The sequence below is a fragment of the Parus major genome, chromosome 5, assembly GCF_001522545.3.
Source record: "Parus major isolate Abel chromosome 5, Parus_major1.1, whole genome shotgun sequence".
Taxonomy (NCBI): Eukaryota; Metazoa; Chordata; class Aves; order Passeriformes; family Paridae; genus Parus; species Parus major.
In genome coordinates, this window is record NC_031774.1 from 28,327,707 (window position 1) to 28,347,582 (window position 19,876).

At 45.3% G+C, this 19,876-nt stretch overlaps 1 protein-coding gene and 1 long non-coding RNA gene across 2 annotated transcripts in view; one reads left to right on the forward strand and one right to left on the reverse strand.

Annotated features, from left to right (window-relative positions):
- Window positions 1-377: 377 nt before the first annotated feature.
- The window catches only part of PLEKHD1 (pleckstrin homology and coiled-coil domain containing D1), a 29,809-nt gene continuing 10,310 nt past the window's right edge, over window positions 378-19,876 (reverse strand). The window contains exons 4-13 of the mRNA XM_015630465.3: window positions 19,530-19,606; window positions 15,166-15,257; window positions 12,795-12,847; window positions 10,065-10,159; window positions 9,070-9,163; window positions 7,668-7,846; window positions 7,048-7,180; window positions 5,103-5,247; window positions 3,027-3,176; window positions 378-2,631 (exon numbers count right to left, since the gene is read on the reverse strand). Of these exons, the coding sequence (XP_015485951.1) occupies window positions 2,471-2,631; window positions 3,027-3,176; window positions 5,103-5,247; window positions 7,048-7,180; window positions 7,668-7,846; window positions 9,070-9,163; window positions 10,065-10,159; window positions 12,795-12,847; window positions 15,166-15,257; window positions 19,530-19,606 (1,179 nt within the window). The 3' untranslated portion in view covers window positions 378-2,470. The remainder of the gene's footprint in view (window positions 2,632-3,026; window positions 3,177-5,102; window positions 5,248-7,047; window positions 7,181-7,667; window positions 7,847-9,069; window positions 9,164-10,064; window positions 10,160-12,794; window positions 12,848-15,165; window positions 15,258-19,529; window positions 19,607-19,876) is intronic.
- On the forward strand, window positions 12,930-14,416 carry LOC107205714. Its single transcript, XR_001522091.3, has 3 exons — window positions 12,930-13,196; window positions 13,410-13,683; window positions 14,005-14,416. It is a non-coding gene; the product is annotated as an uncharacterized LOC107205714 (long non-coding RNA).

Sequence of the window (19,876 nt, forward strand, 5' to 3'; positions counted from 1 at the left end):
TAGTAGATTCCTGTGCAGCAGGGAATGACTGATGGAAAGCACCTCCTCACAGGTGGCTCAGGGCACATCTCGCTGGTTACACAGAGAGCTCTTCACTGACTGCAGGTAAGCAAGTGGGAGCTTTCTACTTCAGATGTGATACATTCTGCTTTAACTTTATACACAATTCAAAAGTGGAAGTGGATAGCAAGGGTGAAAGCTTTTACATACAGCCAGTCCTTCTGAGAGGTGATGTTAAGTATGTAACTCAACAACTCAGTGAAGCAGAGGAACTGCCCTGGAAGTAAATGAGAGTGTCACAATGATTTGTTTGAACTCCTGCAAAGACAATTTAACATAATTTTGGTGACAGTGCATCAAGAACACACAGGAATTCATTCTAGTGTCAGCATAACTTTTATTTACTTATTGCTGTCAATATGAACAGTAAAGGAAGACCTGATGTGGCTACCTCCTGCATACAATACTTTTGAAGAGTCAGATATTGTGGCTTTGATGGTAATAGAACAAAAATGCTGTGTTCACAGGCCACAGGGTGATTTTCCTAACTGCCTGCATTACAGATGCATTCCCTAGCTAACCTCTATTCTGTCCCTTCCAGCATCACCTAATAGAGACCTTGTAACTGGAAAATAGCTAGAGATGGTTTGGAAACAGCATAAAGGAAAAAAAAAATAATTTCTGTATTGTTTTATCACAGCCCTTCAGCCTTGTAGGAGCAAGAATTCATTTGTGGCTTTCTAGCATATAAACACAAGTAGGTAAACCACAGAAGGATTTGGTATGCTAAGGAAGGATGGAAACTATCTTCTCCTACCATATCACCTGTTATCACAAAAATATCAGCCTTCAGAGATGGATCTTCTGATTGGATTAACCCTCCCAAATGCCTGGCAGAAGGATACTAGTCAGCAACTGACTGAAATGGGAAGTACAGGCTGTGCTTTCAAAGCTTTTCCTCTGGTCACACTACAGGGATTCCATCCAGGAGGATCACTCCATCACAGGATGCTCCTCCACCCAGCATTAACCCCTCTCCTCTGGCTGGTAAGCCAAGGTTTGCTTCCCAGCCTCATTTTTGACTTCTCCCTAGGAACAACACTCAGTTGGTAGGGAATTATGTAGGTGGCCAGAAGCCAAAGGCTGTGAGCGGACACTGCCACAGTCTGAATGGGACAGTAGCAAAGCAACTATCTGTGTGTCACTGGACATACAAAATACCCAGGGGTCCTGATGCCATGAAAGGTACAGTAAATCTGCACTTTACCACCCCCTAGCCGTATTTCTGCTGCTAACTTTATTCACCTTTGTATTGTCTCTTTCTTTATTTCCCAATTAATATGCAGGAGAAAACAGAATGTGCTTATCCTGTGCTCTGTATGCACCAGGCAGTGCTTTTTCTACAGCACAGGTAATTATTAGCCAACTTCTTCCTTAAAATAGGTGGGAGAGGCTGCAAGGGGCTCCACAACAAAGTGACTCCTCTCCTGTACTCCTCTTCCACAGCCCTGACAGCCTGCCTGAAGTGGTAATGGGTTTTGTTGCTGGACAGTCCTCACCCTCCTGCCCTCAAAATCATTTTACAGAGGTATTGAGGAAGCCATCAAAACTGAGACAAAGGCTTCTTCACACTGAGGAATAGATAGCCAATAGCTACCACCTTTCCTTGCACATATTCCCCTGTTCTGACACAGCTAGACATCCCAGTGCAAAAAATGTGCATAGGTGGCCCTGGAATGTTCTGCCCACCATGAACACAACAGAACCCTCTCTCAAGCTTGCATCGATGCCGTTGAGTTGCCTATAAGCTTTTCTCTGTACTTGATCCTCCTTGGACCCAAATCCACAGCATCCCCCTGTTGTCTTCACCTTGTGTTGTTGCTGTTTGCTTGAAATGATGTAGCATCAAGACAAAAAGTTTGGCCCTGTGTTTGATACTTTTGCCTATGCTCGGGAGGCTGGGACTGCTGCAGCCTTCAGGAAACGTGCCCCACCAAAGTGCTGATTGACTGAGGATGTGCAGCGAGCCATCTCCTAAAGGGGATCAGGCAGAACAGGGTGAGCTGTGCTCAGCTGAGGAGATTACACTAGCTGGGACATAGGCTGCTAAAGGCTTCCTCAGAAGCACTTGTGTTTGGCAGACAGACTACACAGGGAAGGAAAGGAGAGACACTTCCTAAGCTACGGTCTCTGGTTCACTTTTATACCAACTGTGGCATCTTGGCAAAACACGGCTGAATTTAAGCAGCTGAAGCAAACAGGTCTGGAGTGATCAGCAGAGAAGGTCTGCCAGGCTGCAGGGAGCACTCAAACTAAAGCAAAGCCAAAAACTGAAGGGATTGCCTACACACAACTCTCTCCCACCTTCCCCACCAAATACCACATCTCCCTTCTGGGCCTAGTGCCCAAGGCTGTAACTTTTGCAGAGCGGAATGGCAGGTTGATCTCAGCAGCCCCCTCCCAAGAAGAGTCACTTTTTGTCCCCTGCAGCAGAATCCTTTTGTGACCTCATGATTTGATAGATGGTTTTCCTAAAGCGCTGGTCCCGGCTCAGTCTTTTGGCTGCTTCTTTCAGCTCCTCAATGTTTTCAGCTTCTGCATGCGAGAAGATGAAGGACTGCGACTGTTTCACTGAAATAAGAACAGCATAGAAATGTAAGCACTCTCCATCAGGGACACAAACTGAAGATAAAGCTTCAACTAGAGCTCACCAGCCATGTGACCAACATGACTGAGCCTAACTCAGTCTGTGATTAGGCATTCTGATGAAGTCATATTTAAAGCATATTTTCTTTAGGGACCCAGGACCATCACAGAAGTTTAGCTTTCAACATATATGAAGTAAAGGGCAATAAGTGCACAGGCTCAGTGCCTGCTCTCTGGGAAGGGAAGCCTCAGGTAGCACTGTGGCTCCATTCTACAGCTGAGGAACATGAAATACAAAGAACATCTGCAGACTTTACTTGCTCTGCCAGCCCCATATCTGCTCCTGCAGGATGTGAAGCAGAAGGCTGCCCGATACCTACTGTCGTTCCATGAAGCGCTGGTTCTCCGGCAGCGGAAGCGGCAGCTCTTTATGCGGCGAGTGGCAGCCTTGTGGATGTACACAGAGTTCTTCATGATCACAGGCATCTTGGCCTCCAGCTCAGCGTTGCGGATGCACTCTTCAAAGAACTCTGGGGAGAGAACACCAATGTAACAGTGATGGGACTGACACTCCAAGCAATGAACCAGTCACAAGGGACTGCACTCGTTGATGGGCTGAGCCAGAGAATGATGACCTTCCTGAACAATCCATAAAGCTTCAGAATGTCATCAGAAAGAACATTTTCAAATGTTCCTTTTCAAAGGGACAAAAATCTCCAGTTCCCAACAAATGCATTCTCAAATTTAGAAAGAACTGCAGCCTTCCATTCCACATCAGTAGTTTTCACAATTGCTCATGATTCAACTGCCAAAAGCCTTTGATACTGTGTTAAAACTTCTCAACTCTAAAGCCTTGCTCATCGTACTTTCTTTGAAGGACTTCTAAAACCAGTCAGGTCTAACTGGGAAAGAAAGATGTTGGCAACACCAGCACAGGCACACATGTCCAGGCCACACATGGTAAGGGATTTCTTAACAGCACAGCAAATAATAGCACATAGTTACATATATTATGAGCTCTAAGAAAAGCCCCGTGTCCAAACTCTGATGTTATTCTGTCTTGATCTGCTTTTCCTGGCTCATTTCCCCTCTTTTGGTCTGAGCACTAGTCCATTCCAGTCTTGCTGTCTTGCCTGTTGTTGGTCCTTTGCTGTTCAAAGGTATCGTGTGCCAATGTGCCCAAACTCTTCTATAAAGGGCAGGGCAGAGCTGCAGAAACCACTTGGAAGGACTAAGGCAACCTGTGCTGGGAATAATGTTACAGGAAACATCCTTTATTTTCTCTGGTGCTCTGGTCATCAGTACATTTTTACTCCTTTGAAGAAAACATCCCCTCAAACCTAAGGTTGGAAATATCAGGAGACATTCAGTACCAGTTACTCACTTATGCCCTGTGAAGCTCTACTTGAATGCTGAGCTCAACACATCCACTTCAGCTCTGTTTTCTTACCATGGCTCTGAGCCAGTGGAATGGAGGTCAGAACCATGCCTGTTTTACTCCCTTTAGAAATCTTACGCAGAAACAACTGAATAGTACTTGTTTTATTTAAATATAAATTATTAGTATGTGACTAGATATAAAACTATTTATACATTTATTTATCCCTATTTACCTAACAGTGCTCGGAATACCGCAGGAGTTTTTGACTTTTCTGTATTGGCCCAGTACATCCACCTTTCACTGAAATGAAGCTTTGTACAGACACAGCATCTTCACAAACGCTTCTCCCTGCACTATAACTTGAGCATGGAAAACAAGCAAGATTTCACTCAACTGAAGCTGCTAATGGCAGTTCCCAAGCCTGAATCCAGACAAATGCCAGGGGGTAATGTCCTCCAAGAGACCCAACCCAAACAAACCAAAAAAAGGGCAAAGAAGCAGGGATAACCTGTGAAGAACACCAGTCTTACACCTGACCCATGCACTGCAGTGCTGGGCTGATGCTGTGATTCAGCTCTGAGTAAAGATCCAAATTCCACCTTCTGGGTCACCAGCATGTTGCTACAGCAACCACGGGCCTCCTTGAACTGGTGATATTTCTGTAACTAAGGCTGAGAAATAAAGCCTTAAGGGGAATCAGAGGACTCCTTATAACTCAGACCCAGCCAGTAGTCAGTTTTTATAGCTCTGCCACGGCTTCCCTGTTTGACATTTTGGAAAGCATTTGCTCATCTCTAGGTTTGCCTTCCACCCAACAGAGAAGGCTGGAATAATTCCGTGCTCCTTTGAGAGGCTGGAATAATTTCAACCTCCTTTGAGAGCAAAACACCAACTACTTGCATAGCACATTATGGCTCCTCAAAGGGGAGGTGTGGTGGGGGTACAAGAAGTTGGGAGACCACATTTATGTGCAGCTTTGCTACTTTGGAACCGTTTTTTGTGTCTAGGAAGATAGGTAGAAATACTTCCTCTCTTGAGTTTGCTCATCAGTAGAGAGGATGGATGACTAACTTACTTCTCAAGTTACTGACATCTGCTTTCATCTTCTTCTCTTTCTCCTTGTTGCAATTCAGAGAATTTAAGCCTTGCTCCAAGCTCTGCAATGCTTCCTCAGCTTCTCTCAGTCTCTTCTCCAGATCCATGCGAACCTTCACTTCAGCCTGAGGAAGAAAACAAGAATTGCTGAAAACCAGCTTCTTTCTCAGTAAACATCCTGGTAACTCACAAGGTCTGTGAGGGACTTGCCATGGATGAAAATGAAAAGATAACAGTGATGGAAGTCCTTAGAAATGTTACAAGGCAGCATAAAGTTGTTGCTTGTGTCTTCAGACAGAATTTCAAGTCCAGACTATTATAGTAATTCTCCTTTACTCTGACTTCATTTTTCACAGTTTTCCTCCCATTCCATAAACCATATGGAATCAGAGATGGTATTTCAACACATGAATTTGTGCTAATGCAAGTACTTGCAGCTGAGCAGGAACAGAAGGACATCAATCCAGCTGAGACAGACTTGAGATAAAGGAAGTCAGTTCCCACAAAGGGATGTACAGTGCTTAGTTTCAGAAGCAAAACACAAGAGAAGTTAGAAACACAGTACTAGTTTAGCAAATGAGAAAGACTACACAGTTTGGTCAACTTAGCTTTAGTCTGGCCAAGTAGAAGGTTACAGGATAAGAAAATACTGGAGGTGCAGGGAAAATAGTAACTCAGGGTTTTTTTTTGACAAAATACTTATATAAGGAGGTTGAGTGCCAAACAGCCAATTATTAACATAACCTTTACATTATTTAGATTTAAATAAAATACCATACTTTGTCCAGTTGCCTTTTACCAGATTAATGTATTGTCTGTTACAAAGGAGAGCTGATCCCTCAGCTGAATTCCTCTGCTTTTGAAGCCAAGTTCTTGCAGAGTTTACTGAAGATTTAAAAGTCTTAAGGTTGATTTTCTAAGCACAAGTGAGGAGGGAAGATGTCTACTCAGTTCTGCAACATCCATATTAGCATTTCTTTGAAATCATCTTTATCCTTGGTTGTGTCTACACAAAAGAGGTTGTGCCCTCTTTTACTTTTTTTTTTCTTCCCTCTATCTATAGATTATGCTTTCACAGTAGCAAATTAAAAGACTTATACTTAATGCATTAATCAGGTTTCAGGATACAAAAATAAATAGTAGTACTACAAAGATAGTAATTTGGTGGCAAGATGGCAATTTCATATGTTACTATATCATAGTGCCTTGGGTAGGAAGAGACCTAAAAAAAATCATCTCATTCCAACCCCTCAGCCATGGGAAGGGATAATTTTCACTAGACAGGTTTCTCAGAGCTCCATCCAACCCAGTCCTGAACACTTCCAGGGATGGAATATCCACAGCTTCTCTGAGCATTGTTTCAATGCCTCACCACCCTCACAATAAAGAATTTCATTCTAATACCTAATCTAAACCTCTCCTCTTTCAGTTTGAAGTCAATCCCACCTGTCCTATGACTACATGTCCGTGTAAAAATTCCCTCTCCAGCTCTCTTGTAGACACCTTTAGGCACTGGAAGTACAATAAGGTTTCCTTCTCAGAGCCTTCTCTTCCCTAGGCCAAACAGCCCCAGGTCTTTCAGCCTGTCTTCACAGGAGAGGTGCTCCAGCCCTCTGAGCACCTTGGTGGTCCTCCTCTGGGCTCACTCCAACAGGTCCATGTCCTTCCAGAGCTGGATGCAGCACTGCAGGTGGGGTCTCACCAGAGTGGAGCACAGGGACAGAATCACCTCCCTCACCCTGCCTGCCACTCGGCTTTGGATGCAGGCCAGGATACACCTGGCAATATGAAGCACAGCTAATGAAGATTTATGACCACAGTATGAAAACTAAATAAAACCAAGAGTTTGGCTTGGATGAACTGAAAGAGAAAATGGAAGCACTCTGAGCCCAGGGACAGCAATATGTGACATATGCAGGGGATACCTTGAGGTCTCTCTCTGCCTGCTGTTTCTCTGCAGTCAGCTCCGAGAGCGAGTTCTGCAGCGCTTGCGACTGGGAAGAGTAAAACTCCCGCTCCTCCTCCAGTGCTCGAGACCGCTCCTCATTCTCCTTCATCCTGGTGCATGGCACAGCAAAGAGAGATGACCATTCCCACCCCCACACAACTCACAGGAAGAAAAGGAGCTCAGTATCATGATGCTGCATGCTCAACTCCGACTGCCCAGAGCAAAGATATGCTAACAGGAGCACTGTGTGCTCCATTCCAATGACACAGGCATTGCTGGAGAAAGCCAGGTGGACAGCTCTTGAATAGAACACTCTCAACTCCCAGATGAGGCCCAGGAGCACCAAACACTCCTTATGGACAGGCCATGAGCACCTTCACATGCCTAAGGCCTGGTTTGAAAGGAGCAGGCCCAACTGGGAGCTGCCCTGCCTCACTCTGTCTCCTTTGAAGGGTTTGTGACCTGAACTCCTGCCACTGGAACCAGACAAACTTCCAGACTTGTCTGGTGCTGGCAACCAAAAAAGCAAGCCAGCAGACACTCACTTCATTTGGCACCACTAAGCCTGAGCAGAAGAGTCCTCTTTCCCCACTTCACCTTTTCTCTGCCAAGAGTTTCTCCTGCAGAAGTTGCTGCATCTTCTCTTCAATCTGTCGCAGGCTGCAGTGCAGACCCCAGATGGGGCTTTGCTCTTTGCTGGGGCTGGTTGAAGGTGGGATCTGGCTCTCATTTTCTTCCAGCATCTCCAGCATTTGTTGTTTTTCCAGGGAGAGCTCCTTGAAGAAGGACAGAGATTGTGAGTATCAGCCAAGTCTAACATTTCTGCTCGTGTTCCTGCCTGGTCCTTCCTGACTGAGTGCCTCCATCCTTACATCCACATGCCTCATCCTGGTTAAACACAGGAATAACAAAATTTGGGTTTCATTTCATACCTGCTTCACAGGGAGCAAGCCTCCACCATAGCCTTTGCCACAAAGGGTGAACCAGCAGGGCCCTTTGATGTGATATGCTAGTAAGGACAGCCCAGGGACTGGAACCTTGTGCTTCCCTGCCTTCCCTGCTCCTTAGTGGGAACGGGAAGTGCCCCCTCTGTGGGGCTTCTAACTGCAGGCAATAGGACACATCATGCTGTTTGCCTCTAAGGGTTCAGTGTGCAATTAGGCTTCCATAACTTTCCAGTTCTTTTTTTCATAACTGTGGGCAAGGAGAAAATCTCAAAGCGAGAGATGTTTGGACAAACATGCAGGATCTGACACAAACATTAGAGATGACCTTGCAGCTTCAGAATGCCAACTCTGTGGAAATTTCACAAACAATATACATTTAGAAAAGACACTTTCCACAAATCCACCATTAAGGAAAGATTTTAATACATCGAGACTCTGTTTCCTAGATTCCCATGTGGTACATGATTTCCTTGGGAATCATGCTCCTTTCTGTGAACAAAGAACACCCCTATGCTGCTTCAAATTCCACCAGAAGGTAGGGAGGTGCAGTCAAGAAAAAAAAAAAGCTCATCACAGACTTGCAGTTATGTTGGCTGGAAAGGACCTTCCAGTAGGCTCTTGTCCAGCCTGCTGTTCAGAGCCAGCCTGTCAGCACAGCAGGATATGGTCAGCTGTGGCTCTTTACAGTCTGAAAACAGTCCACAATGAAGGTTCCTCAGCCTTTCCAACTGCCTGCCTACCCATCTGGTGAAAATTCTCTCCCTACTCTTCCCTACCTAAGCTTCCTAAACCACAACTATTATGGTTATTGTCCTACCACCATACTACCTGGTACTGCTGAGAAAATCTTGGCTCAGTAGTGCTTTGTGTCATTTCTCATCCTTTTCTTCAAGGGAATTTGGTGTTCCTATCAACTACCAAATGAACCTGTTCATCTGTACACCACTTCAGCTCTGGCATTAGCAGATGCTGGACTCATTCCATGGGATAACATTACTTTCAGGCCAAAATGCTGTCACTCAGAGGGGAAGAGTGGAAGAGTGGTCACTCACCTCTAGGGTGTTCTGTAAGGACTGTGTCAGGCTTCGCAACTCTTTCTTTTCTTCCTCCACTCCTTTAAGGGAGCGGGCTGTGAGCTCCAGCTCCCTAAAGAAGCAAAAAGGGTGACAGCTATTGCAGGGGAACAATAGCCCCAGAGACCGTGCCCAGCTGTGCGGGCTGTGGGTCTCCTGGAGCAGGACCTGCAGCCATCAGTTGGTACAGCCAGTCCTGGAGAGCCAGGAGTTTGCCAGGAAGCATCACACCCTGCCTTGGACACATGTCCAGGAACTACACTGTGCCTCCTAATCATCAAACCCAACCCAACTTCACTGTGCTTCTCCAGCAAGGGCAGAGCCATGGCTGCAACTCAAAGAGCTCAGGCAGGGCAATCACATCCAAGCAGAGCCTATGAGAACAAAAATGGTTTGTAAAACCACACTGGCTTTTCTGAGATGTTACTTAGGGAGAAAAAAAAGAAAAAAATATAAAGAGCAATAACAAAAAATGCCCTTTCAACACTCAGAGCAAAGCACTTGGATCCTTCTCTGTCTAAGTACATTTGCTGCTCATATTTTGCATAGTTAACTTTAAAAATTACAAAATTAATCTTGGTGAGGCAACCAACATCCATTGTCATTCAGCTGATGGAGGAAAACCAGATCCAGGTGTCTGGACCCCACACAGCTGCTCAGTCAATTGAACTAAGTGCCTCTCTGAAATCTTCTCTTGCACCTGTCCGTTGTCATGCTACCCCAACTAATCTGGGGGTTGCTTGTGTCCCAGCACTTTGACATTGAATTGCTGAGTGCAAAACGAAGCTAAGCTGTATTCTATTGGTCACAACCAACAGCAAATGCAGGTAGAGAGCCCACAACCATTCCTGTTTTGGTCAATGCAGCATCCCCTTCCTACATGCACAAAATAGGTGGATTTTACAGACTGTTTTGATTCACCACCACTTTTTCCCAGTGTGGGCGTTGTGTCCTTTCCTGCCCTGCTGCTGTACCGTCTGATCTCCTCCTGCTCCAGCCGCAGCTCCCGCACCACCTCTTCAAAACGCTGCTTCTCTGCTTCCAGGATCTGGTTCAGACGCTCAAGTTCCTGCTCCAAAAGAGAAGTTAGGAGAGGCATCCATATTAAAAATACCTGTGACTTTTAACATGGCATTTAGCCCAAGTGTAGAGCTACAGGATGTCTGATTCCACCACACTTTTGTCCAGGGGCAATTAGAAGGATTTGAGGTTGGCTGAGGATTTTCAGACATCCAAAAGTCCGAGCTAGGTTACCAAGCACCTGGAAATCTCAGACATGCTCCCTGCACAGGTCAGCTCAGCCACATATACACAGAAAGTCCAAAACTCCCTGGGGATGCTGGACTCATTTGTATGTACCATTTTCAGGCACCCATATGTGCAGATACAGGAAAGCCAGACAGCCTCAGAATGCAGCAGCCCCAGAATTTCTGTGCCTGAAGTGTGATATTTCTGTCATCTCAGCCTTTCTTCTCACCCCCACTGGGGCAGGAAAGCACAAACCATTCAGTTACAGCTTTGCATAGTTTAATCATCCTGTCATTATCTTTGTGCTGATAAAACCGTGCTCAGAGAGCACCAAATACCACAAGCTGTCCTTCACACAGTGAAAGAGTCTCTTCCCCCAGTCTAGAGGAAGCAGTTGCACCGAGACCTAGTGCAGATGGAAAAAGACAGGACCAAAACTCAACAAGGGTCCCTCTCCTGGTCAGGTCCCCTTGCAGCCATAGCTGCTGTGCAGAACTCCTGCTACAGGCCCATGCCAGTCACAAAACAGTGCTGGCACTGCATAAATTCATAGTAAGACTCTTGTTCCATGGTGCAGGTATGCAGCTCAAGCTCTGCTCAAGCTCCAACACACTGCTCTGAAGCCTTCAGACTCCCAGAGAGTCAAACCACAGTTCAGCAAGCCCTGCATTCAATCCTTCACAGCACCAAACTCCTTCAAACTAACCCAGCCCCATCTGCTCTTTGTGGGCAATGGAGTTACTGTGCATGGCTTTGGGAGAGCAGAGATTTCCAAGGTCTTCAGACAAGGTCATTTCCGTCCCTGTGGTTGTGGGCTGTGCAGCAAGGCTACCTCACCAGAGGAAGGTGTCTCTCTGCAAAGGCAAAAGGAGCTTAGCCCTAAGCAAGTGTCCAAGCCGCTTCTAGATTTCAGCTCTCCAGAAATGTATGCAAGAAAAACACAGGCCTGAGAAGCCTTGGTCACTATTGCCATCTTTTTCTAGGGAGAGGCAGTAATTTTGGATTAACCGGAAAAGAGCATGAGGCACTTTGCAATATTGTGACATGGTGGTTGGTCCATGTCCATGCAGACCTTCCAACAGAGTAATAGGACAATCCATGTGCACAGCTATCTTGCCATGGCTGTGTGGTGGTGCTATAAAAATTGGTATAGATTTGGATCAGTAAATATAAGGATGTGCTACTTTTATTATATTAAGCAATTATAAGTTAGGAATAGTTTGAAAAGCAATTATAAACTTGATAAAGGAACCTGGCCTAGTGGAAGATATCCTCCCTGCCCATGATAGGGGGGTTGGAACAAGATGATCTTCAAGGTCCCTTCCAACCCAACCCATTCTATTCTAAGGTAAATTAAGGTGTAATAGTCACATCTAAGGGAGTGCTCTCTTGATTTTTCCTTAGTGCAGCATTTTTTATTCTCCCCATCTCTGTTGTGTCCAAAGAACAAAGCACACTGATTTTTGTGCTCCTTGTTTCTCACAACAGTATCTCTATGCTAGAACAATGTTTGTTTACCTGCTTTCTAACTGTGGGGATGGATCTTAATTGTCACAATCTTCTTGAATCTGCCAAATAAAAATTGTGCAATTCAATCCAGTGAATCAAATGAATTTCATTTGATCTTCCTTCCTGGTGTTATAAGTCCATGTTGTGATATTGGCTTTCACAAGTATTAGGATGAATACTCTATGTTATATGCTTTTTGGCTATGTCTGTACTTTTTCTCTTGTTAGCAAGTTTTAGGTGTAGAAGAATTCTGAACGTTAGAGCTATGCCCCTCTGCACAAAGCAAGATAACCCCAGAGGGCAAAGACAGTGGGGCCCAAGCTGTTATCAGCAGCAGGACAAGGAAGCCCAGACTGTTATCAGCACTGACTGCTTGCAGAGAAAGGAAATCCAGCCCAAATAAAATGATGATCAGAAGAAATAAAAATATATAGAGCATGCTCTAAAAAGGCAGAACCAGGGAGTGACCATGAAGAACACTTCTTAGAAAAGTTTGAATATGCATTAAACCCTCACAGCAGGAGGGGATAAAAAGGGTGTTCCAAAGATATCAGGTGTGTGTTCCTGGCGATGCGCCAGAGCACATGGCCATTTTAACCCTTTGCTTTATTTTCTTTGTCTCCTAATTGTCTTTTTGTTTTTATTAAACTTTTTATAATTTATTAAGAGAGTGAACCTCCTTTTTCACACTGGTCCTCCTGGAGTCAAAATGACAAACCTGCTGCATGGAAATTAACAGTGAAAGGGAGCAGGTGTATACCTCCATGACCCATTTCATGGCACAGGTCTTATTCCTCTCTTCATCCACAGGACCCAGAGGCTGTCTGGAAACTTGTGCATCCACAAGCCTCACTCCCTGAACACTGACATGCCTTCAAATCAACAAGTCCAGACTTCCCATCCCAGCCACATGGCAGTTGAAGGAAATTGGTTTGTGATGAACTCACCTCTTTTTGCTCCCTCTGCAGACATAGCTCTTCTGTTTCTTCCATTAGTTTATCTGCAAGCACACAAAAAAAAGTCCAAGCGCAGAGAAAAGTACTTTATATCCTCAGGATATTTACAAACAAGAAACACTAACTTTTTGAAGCTTGAAAATGCAGCATTCCCTATTCCTTTGTGTGTATCTGGCTGTGCTCTGCTCCTCACATTGCAGCCTGGTGCACACCACTGCTGTGCTAGCTCCGAGCTCAGAGGCTCTGCTGTGGCAGCTCTCAGCCATGCTTACAGGAACCTGGGCAGAAATGCTCCTCATGGTCAAGCCTTGGGTTCAGCTCTCAGCTCTGCCTCCTGGAAGCCACAAGAGCTGGGGCAGGCTGGCTGTAGCACTTCTGTCTTCCTCATGTCAGGTAAGTGAGCTGCTACTGGCTTCCCTGGTACTGAGGACCTGAAAATGTTACTGCTACTGCCCAGATTACCACTTCTAAGAGGAATGCAGACCTCTGCCTCCTGCCCAGAGCAGGGCTCCTGGTGCCAGAGAAATAGTGTTACATTATCAAAGCTCTGCTGAGCACCACTGCTGACTGCCTTTCCCACACATTGTCCCTCTTCCTCCTGGCCAGGACCCAGCATAGATGCACTTTAACTACACAGAGGCTGTCCCACCTTCCTTCTGCCCCTCCTGGGAGGACCCAAACCCTGCACTTGATGGGCTTCTGTAAAGTCCACGTCTGACTGTGAAACCTGGACCCCAGCTGTGGATCTAGGGTGGATGGTAACTCAGTGTGGATTCAAGAAATTCCTCAGAGCAGTGCTCCTCCAAAGAACCTTGACCTGCTTCCAGGAACAGTGCCTGACCTCAAAGCTTAACTGTAGGATGGACACAGATCATTGAAGGTAAGGCTAATGAGGCAGAAGCCTTAGCACTTATATAGAAATAGACAGTTCTTGTCAAAAGAAACTACCCAGCTGTGACAATTGACCAGCTCTGAATGTTCTTGTCATGGACCAAAGAACCCAGTGAAATATATATATTATATTTTTTATCTCCTGTTTGCCATAGAATGTGTATTCCTCTATTCCTCCACCACCTTTTTATTTATCATACTAAAGACCTCTTTAGGCTTTTAAGCCCTTTAGTTTGCTCTGGTGGTTGCAAAATAATGTTTTGACAAAACTTCCCTGTTTCTAATTTTCCTCCTGTTTCTGTCCCTTCAGGCCCTCCTCTCAGCATCCCCTGTTATTCCTTTGTCAGCTGTGAAACCACTTCTCCCTGCCTGTGTCGTGTACGAGCCCATCCATCACCTCACACATGTGAATGGTGCTCAGCTGGACAGATTAAACACGCCTTGATACTTGAGTTATGATCACTGTTACATGTGAGGCCATATCCTGAGATCAGCCCTGATCAGTGTGGATGCAGAAATACAAAAAGCTCCTTAAGATTCCTCCAGTGGCTTCATGATAAGGATACCACGAGCCCCTGCACAAGGCATCACTGACCTGAAGCACCCGAATTCCTGCTATCTAATTTAAAACAGATAACTCTCCAGATAAGTCACTGGGCCCACACTTGTGACTCACAGTCCTGAGGTCAGAAGGTCTCTTAGACCTTGGGAATACTGTAACTTAGGGGGCATCTGGGCTAGAAGAGCTATTCGATAGGCAATGTGGGGAAGAGATAACTGGACCTCCCAAGGCAGTCAGAGCATCCAAGGTATCAGGCCACGCAGAGGCTGGATCCTAAACAGGGGATTGGATTACATATCTGCCTCTCTTCGTACCTAAATTATTTTACATTCATCTGGAGTAACTGTTCTTTCTCCAGTGTCTACAGAGAGAGCATTGACAAATTAGCCACTGCCATGAGATACCTCAAACAATGTATGTAAATGCTCCCACTTCTAATGTGAGCAGTGTGAGCAAACACAAAGAGTAGAGTAGTACTCAAGTAGAGTAAGACCAAAAAATCGGCAGCTAGGTGAAGAAAACTCATGTATGAAAAGCTGTGACCAACCTCAGAAGTATCAGTCCTGTCTGATTCAGGGAGACAAAGGTATTGTCTGTTTGCCTGTGAGCAGCTGAAACCAGCACATCCAGACCTCTCAGGGGTAGGAAATGTTGGTACACATGAGCCATGGAAGACTGCAGCATGTTGGGCAGAGCATATTCCTCCTTCACACTCCACACAGATGTCCAGATCCCACCTTAACTTTTGCATGTTTTGCCTCCCTTCAGACCTGAATTTCAGCTGCTGACTACTCAAAAGCTTCATCCAGAGAAAAGCTGTATCTGCTTAGCTTGACCACACTGACAACACCAGGAAAAACAAAATTTCTATCTTAGCCTTTATGGTTTTTCAAAGTCAGAGTGTCCTACCTAAATATTCCTGCTTCTCCTTGGCCAGCTGTAGTCCTTGAGCTTCCAGGCTCTCGATCATGGCTTCTCCTAGCTGGGCATTCTTCCAGGTCCTAGGGAGAGCAGACACAAAGCAGGCAACGTGAGAGACCTGAGGGTCCCACAGACTAGGACAGGGGACTCAGCCTAGTAAACTACCAAGGAATTCAAACATGCAGACTCTCATCAGGTGTGACCATGATTCTCTCAAAGTTTTCTCCACAAATTAATTGGAGAAATTCCTCTGGCATTCAGTAATATTTTTTTAAAAAATACATGGGCTGTATGTCAACACCTCACAGCTATTCAAATGTTTTTTTCCAGTGTTTTGGAGATTTCTATACTGAGCTTAATTTTGAGGATTCTCCAGACCAATCCAGCACATCCACAGCCTCCAACTGCAACAGGGTATATCTGGAACCCTTAAAATTACAGAGTTTAGAACAAGATTTTAGCTGTTATCTCTAGTAACTTTCCACTGCCAGCAACATTGTCTTCTGCAGCCTTTCCATTATTTTGCTGTTAAGAGTCACTCTTCCCCTTCAGACTTCAACCACTTATTGAATCCTTCCCGTGGCCTTGTACCTTTAGTCTTTTTGGTATCCATCATCCATCCTGGAACCAATCAACCCCTCCTCTGCTAAAGTTGTAAGCCACTAGGACTTGGTGTCTGGCCCTACACTGAAGTCAAGTGCTTTTTCCTGACAATGGAGAACCAGAGATAAAAGCCAGACAAGATGCTGGCAAGTAGGGAATGTTAAAGGAAGCAGGCATATTCAAAGAGCTCCTTATGTTATTGTAGGACCACTGGCCAGAGGATCTCAAGGTCTCTTCAACACTTTATGAAGCAAAGCTATAAAAAGGGCCTGTGGAGCAGATACACATTACTTATTGAGCTGACAAGCTAGGCTTTAATACAGATATTAAACACCAAGGACAAGGACACAAAAAAACCAAAAATAGAACCAGAAATGGAGTTTGCTGCTTCCTTCTCTTAATGTTTCATAAGAAAAAAATCTGCATATATAAAATGTGTAACATTAAAACATGCATAAAATTAATTCCAGTCTGTTTATATAGATGTGCATACAGGAACAGCAATTGTTGCCCAGAAATTCTGCCATATTTGTTAAATCCTAAGGGATCTTCTAAATATTAAATATCTGTAAAGCTTACTGTACAGGGCCTCTTTGTGAACAATTTGAAATTGCCAAATTAACAGTTTCCAAAATGCTACAATCTCTTATTTCAAGGCAATCTGTATTTTGTCTCTTCTAAAAGCCAGACAAATAGATTAAACACACACCACCCCAGGGACCAGGCAGCTCACAGCTCCAGCAGCCCAAGCTCTTTGCAGATATATGTGTTTGTCAGCTAATGAGGCTATTTCTAAAGTAGACAGGAAATTAGAACACTAATTTAAAAGGTGCTGTTTTGCCCACAGGTAGACATCTTCATCTTGAGTGAGAACATGTGGGTGTGAATGTGTTTTCTCACTAACATCTGCTGTTACAGGGCAAATCTGATCCCAGAGAAACAAACAGGTCAAGATGGGAGTGGGGGAAATGACAGAGTTTATCATATGGTTACATGGAGTGTTTCAAAACATCTCTTGCCTTTAAGGTGTCTGTTTATAGACTCACCTTTTCAGCGCTCCCTCCCTTCCCCAGACTAACAAGATATTTCCCTGTCTGTTACTCAAAGGTTACTACAACCACTGGTATCACTGTGTAGCATTTAAGCTTTTATCCCTCCAAATGGTGGCACCAGTGCTGGCATAACCTCAGCTACAGGGAGGTACCAGGCTATGACTTCAGCTGAGGGGCAAGCAAGGGCTTCTTTTATTTTGTATTTCTTGCCAAGTCAGTTTTCATCAGAAAAGGCTACATATTGCTTAAAGTATTGAAAAGCACAGGGCCAGGAAGGCTCATGGGACAAGTTGAAAGCCCCTGCATGAGAAAAACAACAACCCCAAAGCTGTAGAGTGTCTCCATCACATGCACATCTCAATCACTGTCTGTTCCAGTCCTTCTGCAGCACTGGGGTATCTCTTTAGCTTTGGCTACATTTTACCTTTCCTGGGAGTACCTACAGCCAATTTTTTGAGACACTTAGGACTTTATGGTCTGCAGGACATAAGTACTCTGTTACTTTTTTTTCTCCCGCATTGCCCACCAAGTTTACTTTCTACCAGTTCAGGGAATGCTGCTGTGGACAGAGAGAGGTTATGTGTGCCCCTCTCGCCCACTGGCAGCAGCAAAGGCCTCTGGGTGGGAAGAGAGCCTGGCAGTCTGGGATTCAAGGCTTTATGCATTTCCAAAAAGCTTTCACAAGCTGGCAGGTGTGACACGTCCAAGCCACTGCACTTTGGAAGTGTGGGGAGACCATCAGTTTCCCTCTGCACTGAATAAGCCATTTGCCTGTCAGGGCAGGAGGCTTGGAAAGGAGAGAAGAACTGAAGGGATAACCAAGCAGACTGTGATGGTAAGGGTAATAACCAGTTGTGCAGGCACATACACATGACCTACCCCAGATGGAAGGAGGCAGTGGACAAAATTGAAACCAAGGACAGAGAGTACTTCCCAGCCTGGATTTGTTTTTCCTGCTTCGCCTATTTCCATATCTCAGTCTATGGAGTTTGTTTTGGGGTTGGGCTTTTTTTTTTCTTAGAAGTTGTTTGTTTTTGGTTTTCTGTTGGGGTTGGGTTTGGTTTTATTTTGGTCAGATTTAAATAACAATGAAAACAGCAGGATGACCCCAGCTAAGTGCTGCAGTGCCACCGGCAGTACAACCTCCATCTAGGAACAAAAGAACATTACAACAGATCGCCTAGAATAATTCAACTGTATTCTTTTAGCTTTTCTAGTCACTGCAGATCAATTTATTGGCCCATGCTTGCCTTTCTGAACTGCTGTTTAGCCCCCAGCCTGACCCTGTTAAATCACATAATCTGTGCTTTTCTTCCCATGCAGGCTATCATCAGCAGATGCATCAGCTACATGCAGACTGGCACAGGAGCTGCACCACTCTCTGAAGCAGGAACAGAAGCAGAGAGGGGAGGAAAGGTGTCTCAGGTGGATTTTCAACTAGGTGCAGGTGGTCTGCTGTATGGGAGCAGCTGGGCTTGATCCACCATAACATTAGGTTCCCCATTAATTACAAATTGGCATTCTGAGCCCCACAACATTGAAATTAATGGAGATATTGCCTTAGCATGTACACATACATGCACACACTGATATTACAAGTTAAACAGCTTTTTTCCCTACAGTGACAAGAGACCACACATGTTGTAATGCAGCCAGGAAGGGCAGAGCAAAATGCTCATTGCTTTAAGCCTTATAACTGAATGGTAGGCTCTGCCCTACAGACCCAGGAAGTCTCTGTATCTCATTTGGGAAAGTCAAATCCCTGTTTAAGTGTTATCTCTTCCTGCATCTGCTGAGATTTAGAAGGAGCCTGCTCTGGTTTTGCAGGACAGCTGCTCATTGCACTGTCAGGCTCCTGGTGCTGGGGAACTGCAGAGCTGGAGTCGAATAAACTGCAAATCTCTGTCCAGCATTCTCAGCAGAGTGTCAACCAGTACTGAATGCATACAGCAACCAAACCCTCTCACCCCTGCAGGTGGGCTGGAAATGCTTTGTTAACACTGCCTCTCCTGGGATTTAGGCCTCCACATTTCACAATTAAACTGTTTTGAGAGGCCGAATCCTGCTGCTGCATGGCCTGAGCACCCGCAGATGCGGGCAGAAGGAACACACACCCCACAGGAATGCACAGAGACACAACTGCATTACAACTACTGTTATTGATCAGTACTGTGCTGGTGAGGCCCCTGCTCATAGCAGGACATAGAGCCACAGGAGCAGCTGCCCACTAGCTTCATGTCTTGCTTGTTCTGCTCTTACTTTACCCCAAATTCATATGGAGAGGTTGTCTGACGCCCACTTCTGTCAGGACTGCAAACCTTGCTTCCCACACAAAATGCATCAGGAGGGGTCCCCTTCAGACCCAGGTGCCACTTCTCTGAGGCACGAGAGAGGGGTGGCAGATGGATCAGTGTATCAGCACTTGGCAGATGACAGCCTGGGGTGGTGAGCAGAGAGCCATGCTGCACACACACCGCACACACACCGCACAACAAGGTGGACAGCTTTGCAGTTTTGGAGCATTCCCCTTCAGAGAAAGGATGGGTCCAGGAGGCAAATGAAGCTCTCAGGGGTTCTCAGAAGTTCTCGAGGAGCTTGTCTGACTCACCATAGCCCTGCTAGTCAGCCTTCTTCCTCTTTATCCTTTACACATCTACAGAGCAGATCAAAGCAAATAAGGAATAGAAAGAAGCTTACACTTTTCCAGACTCCTGTAGCATCTCCAGCCACTGAGCCTGCTCAAACTCTGATTCGGCTGCTAGAACAATGTTACCCTGGAAGAGGGGAGGGGAGGGGAAAAAAACCCAGATTAGAGAGGCTGGTGCCTTATGCACCTCTGTGCACTCATGGCATGAACTGGATGTAGCTGTGGTGGGAGGAGAGCCCACCACAGTCTTCCACCTCCACAAGAAGCATCACACAGGAGAAAGTACAACCTAGGCCAAACCACATGTTGGGAAGTGTGCACACAGCAGTCACAGCAGGAATAATACTGATAGGACAACATGAGCTCTAGGGCTCCTGAGAATCTGTCTACTGGTCTG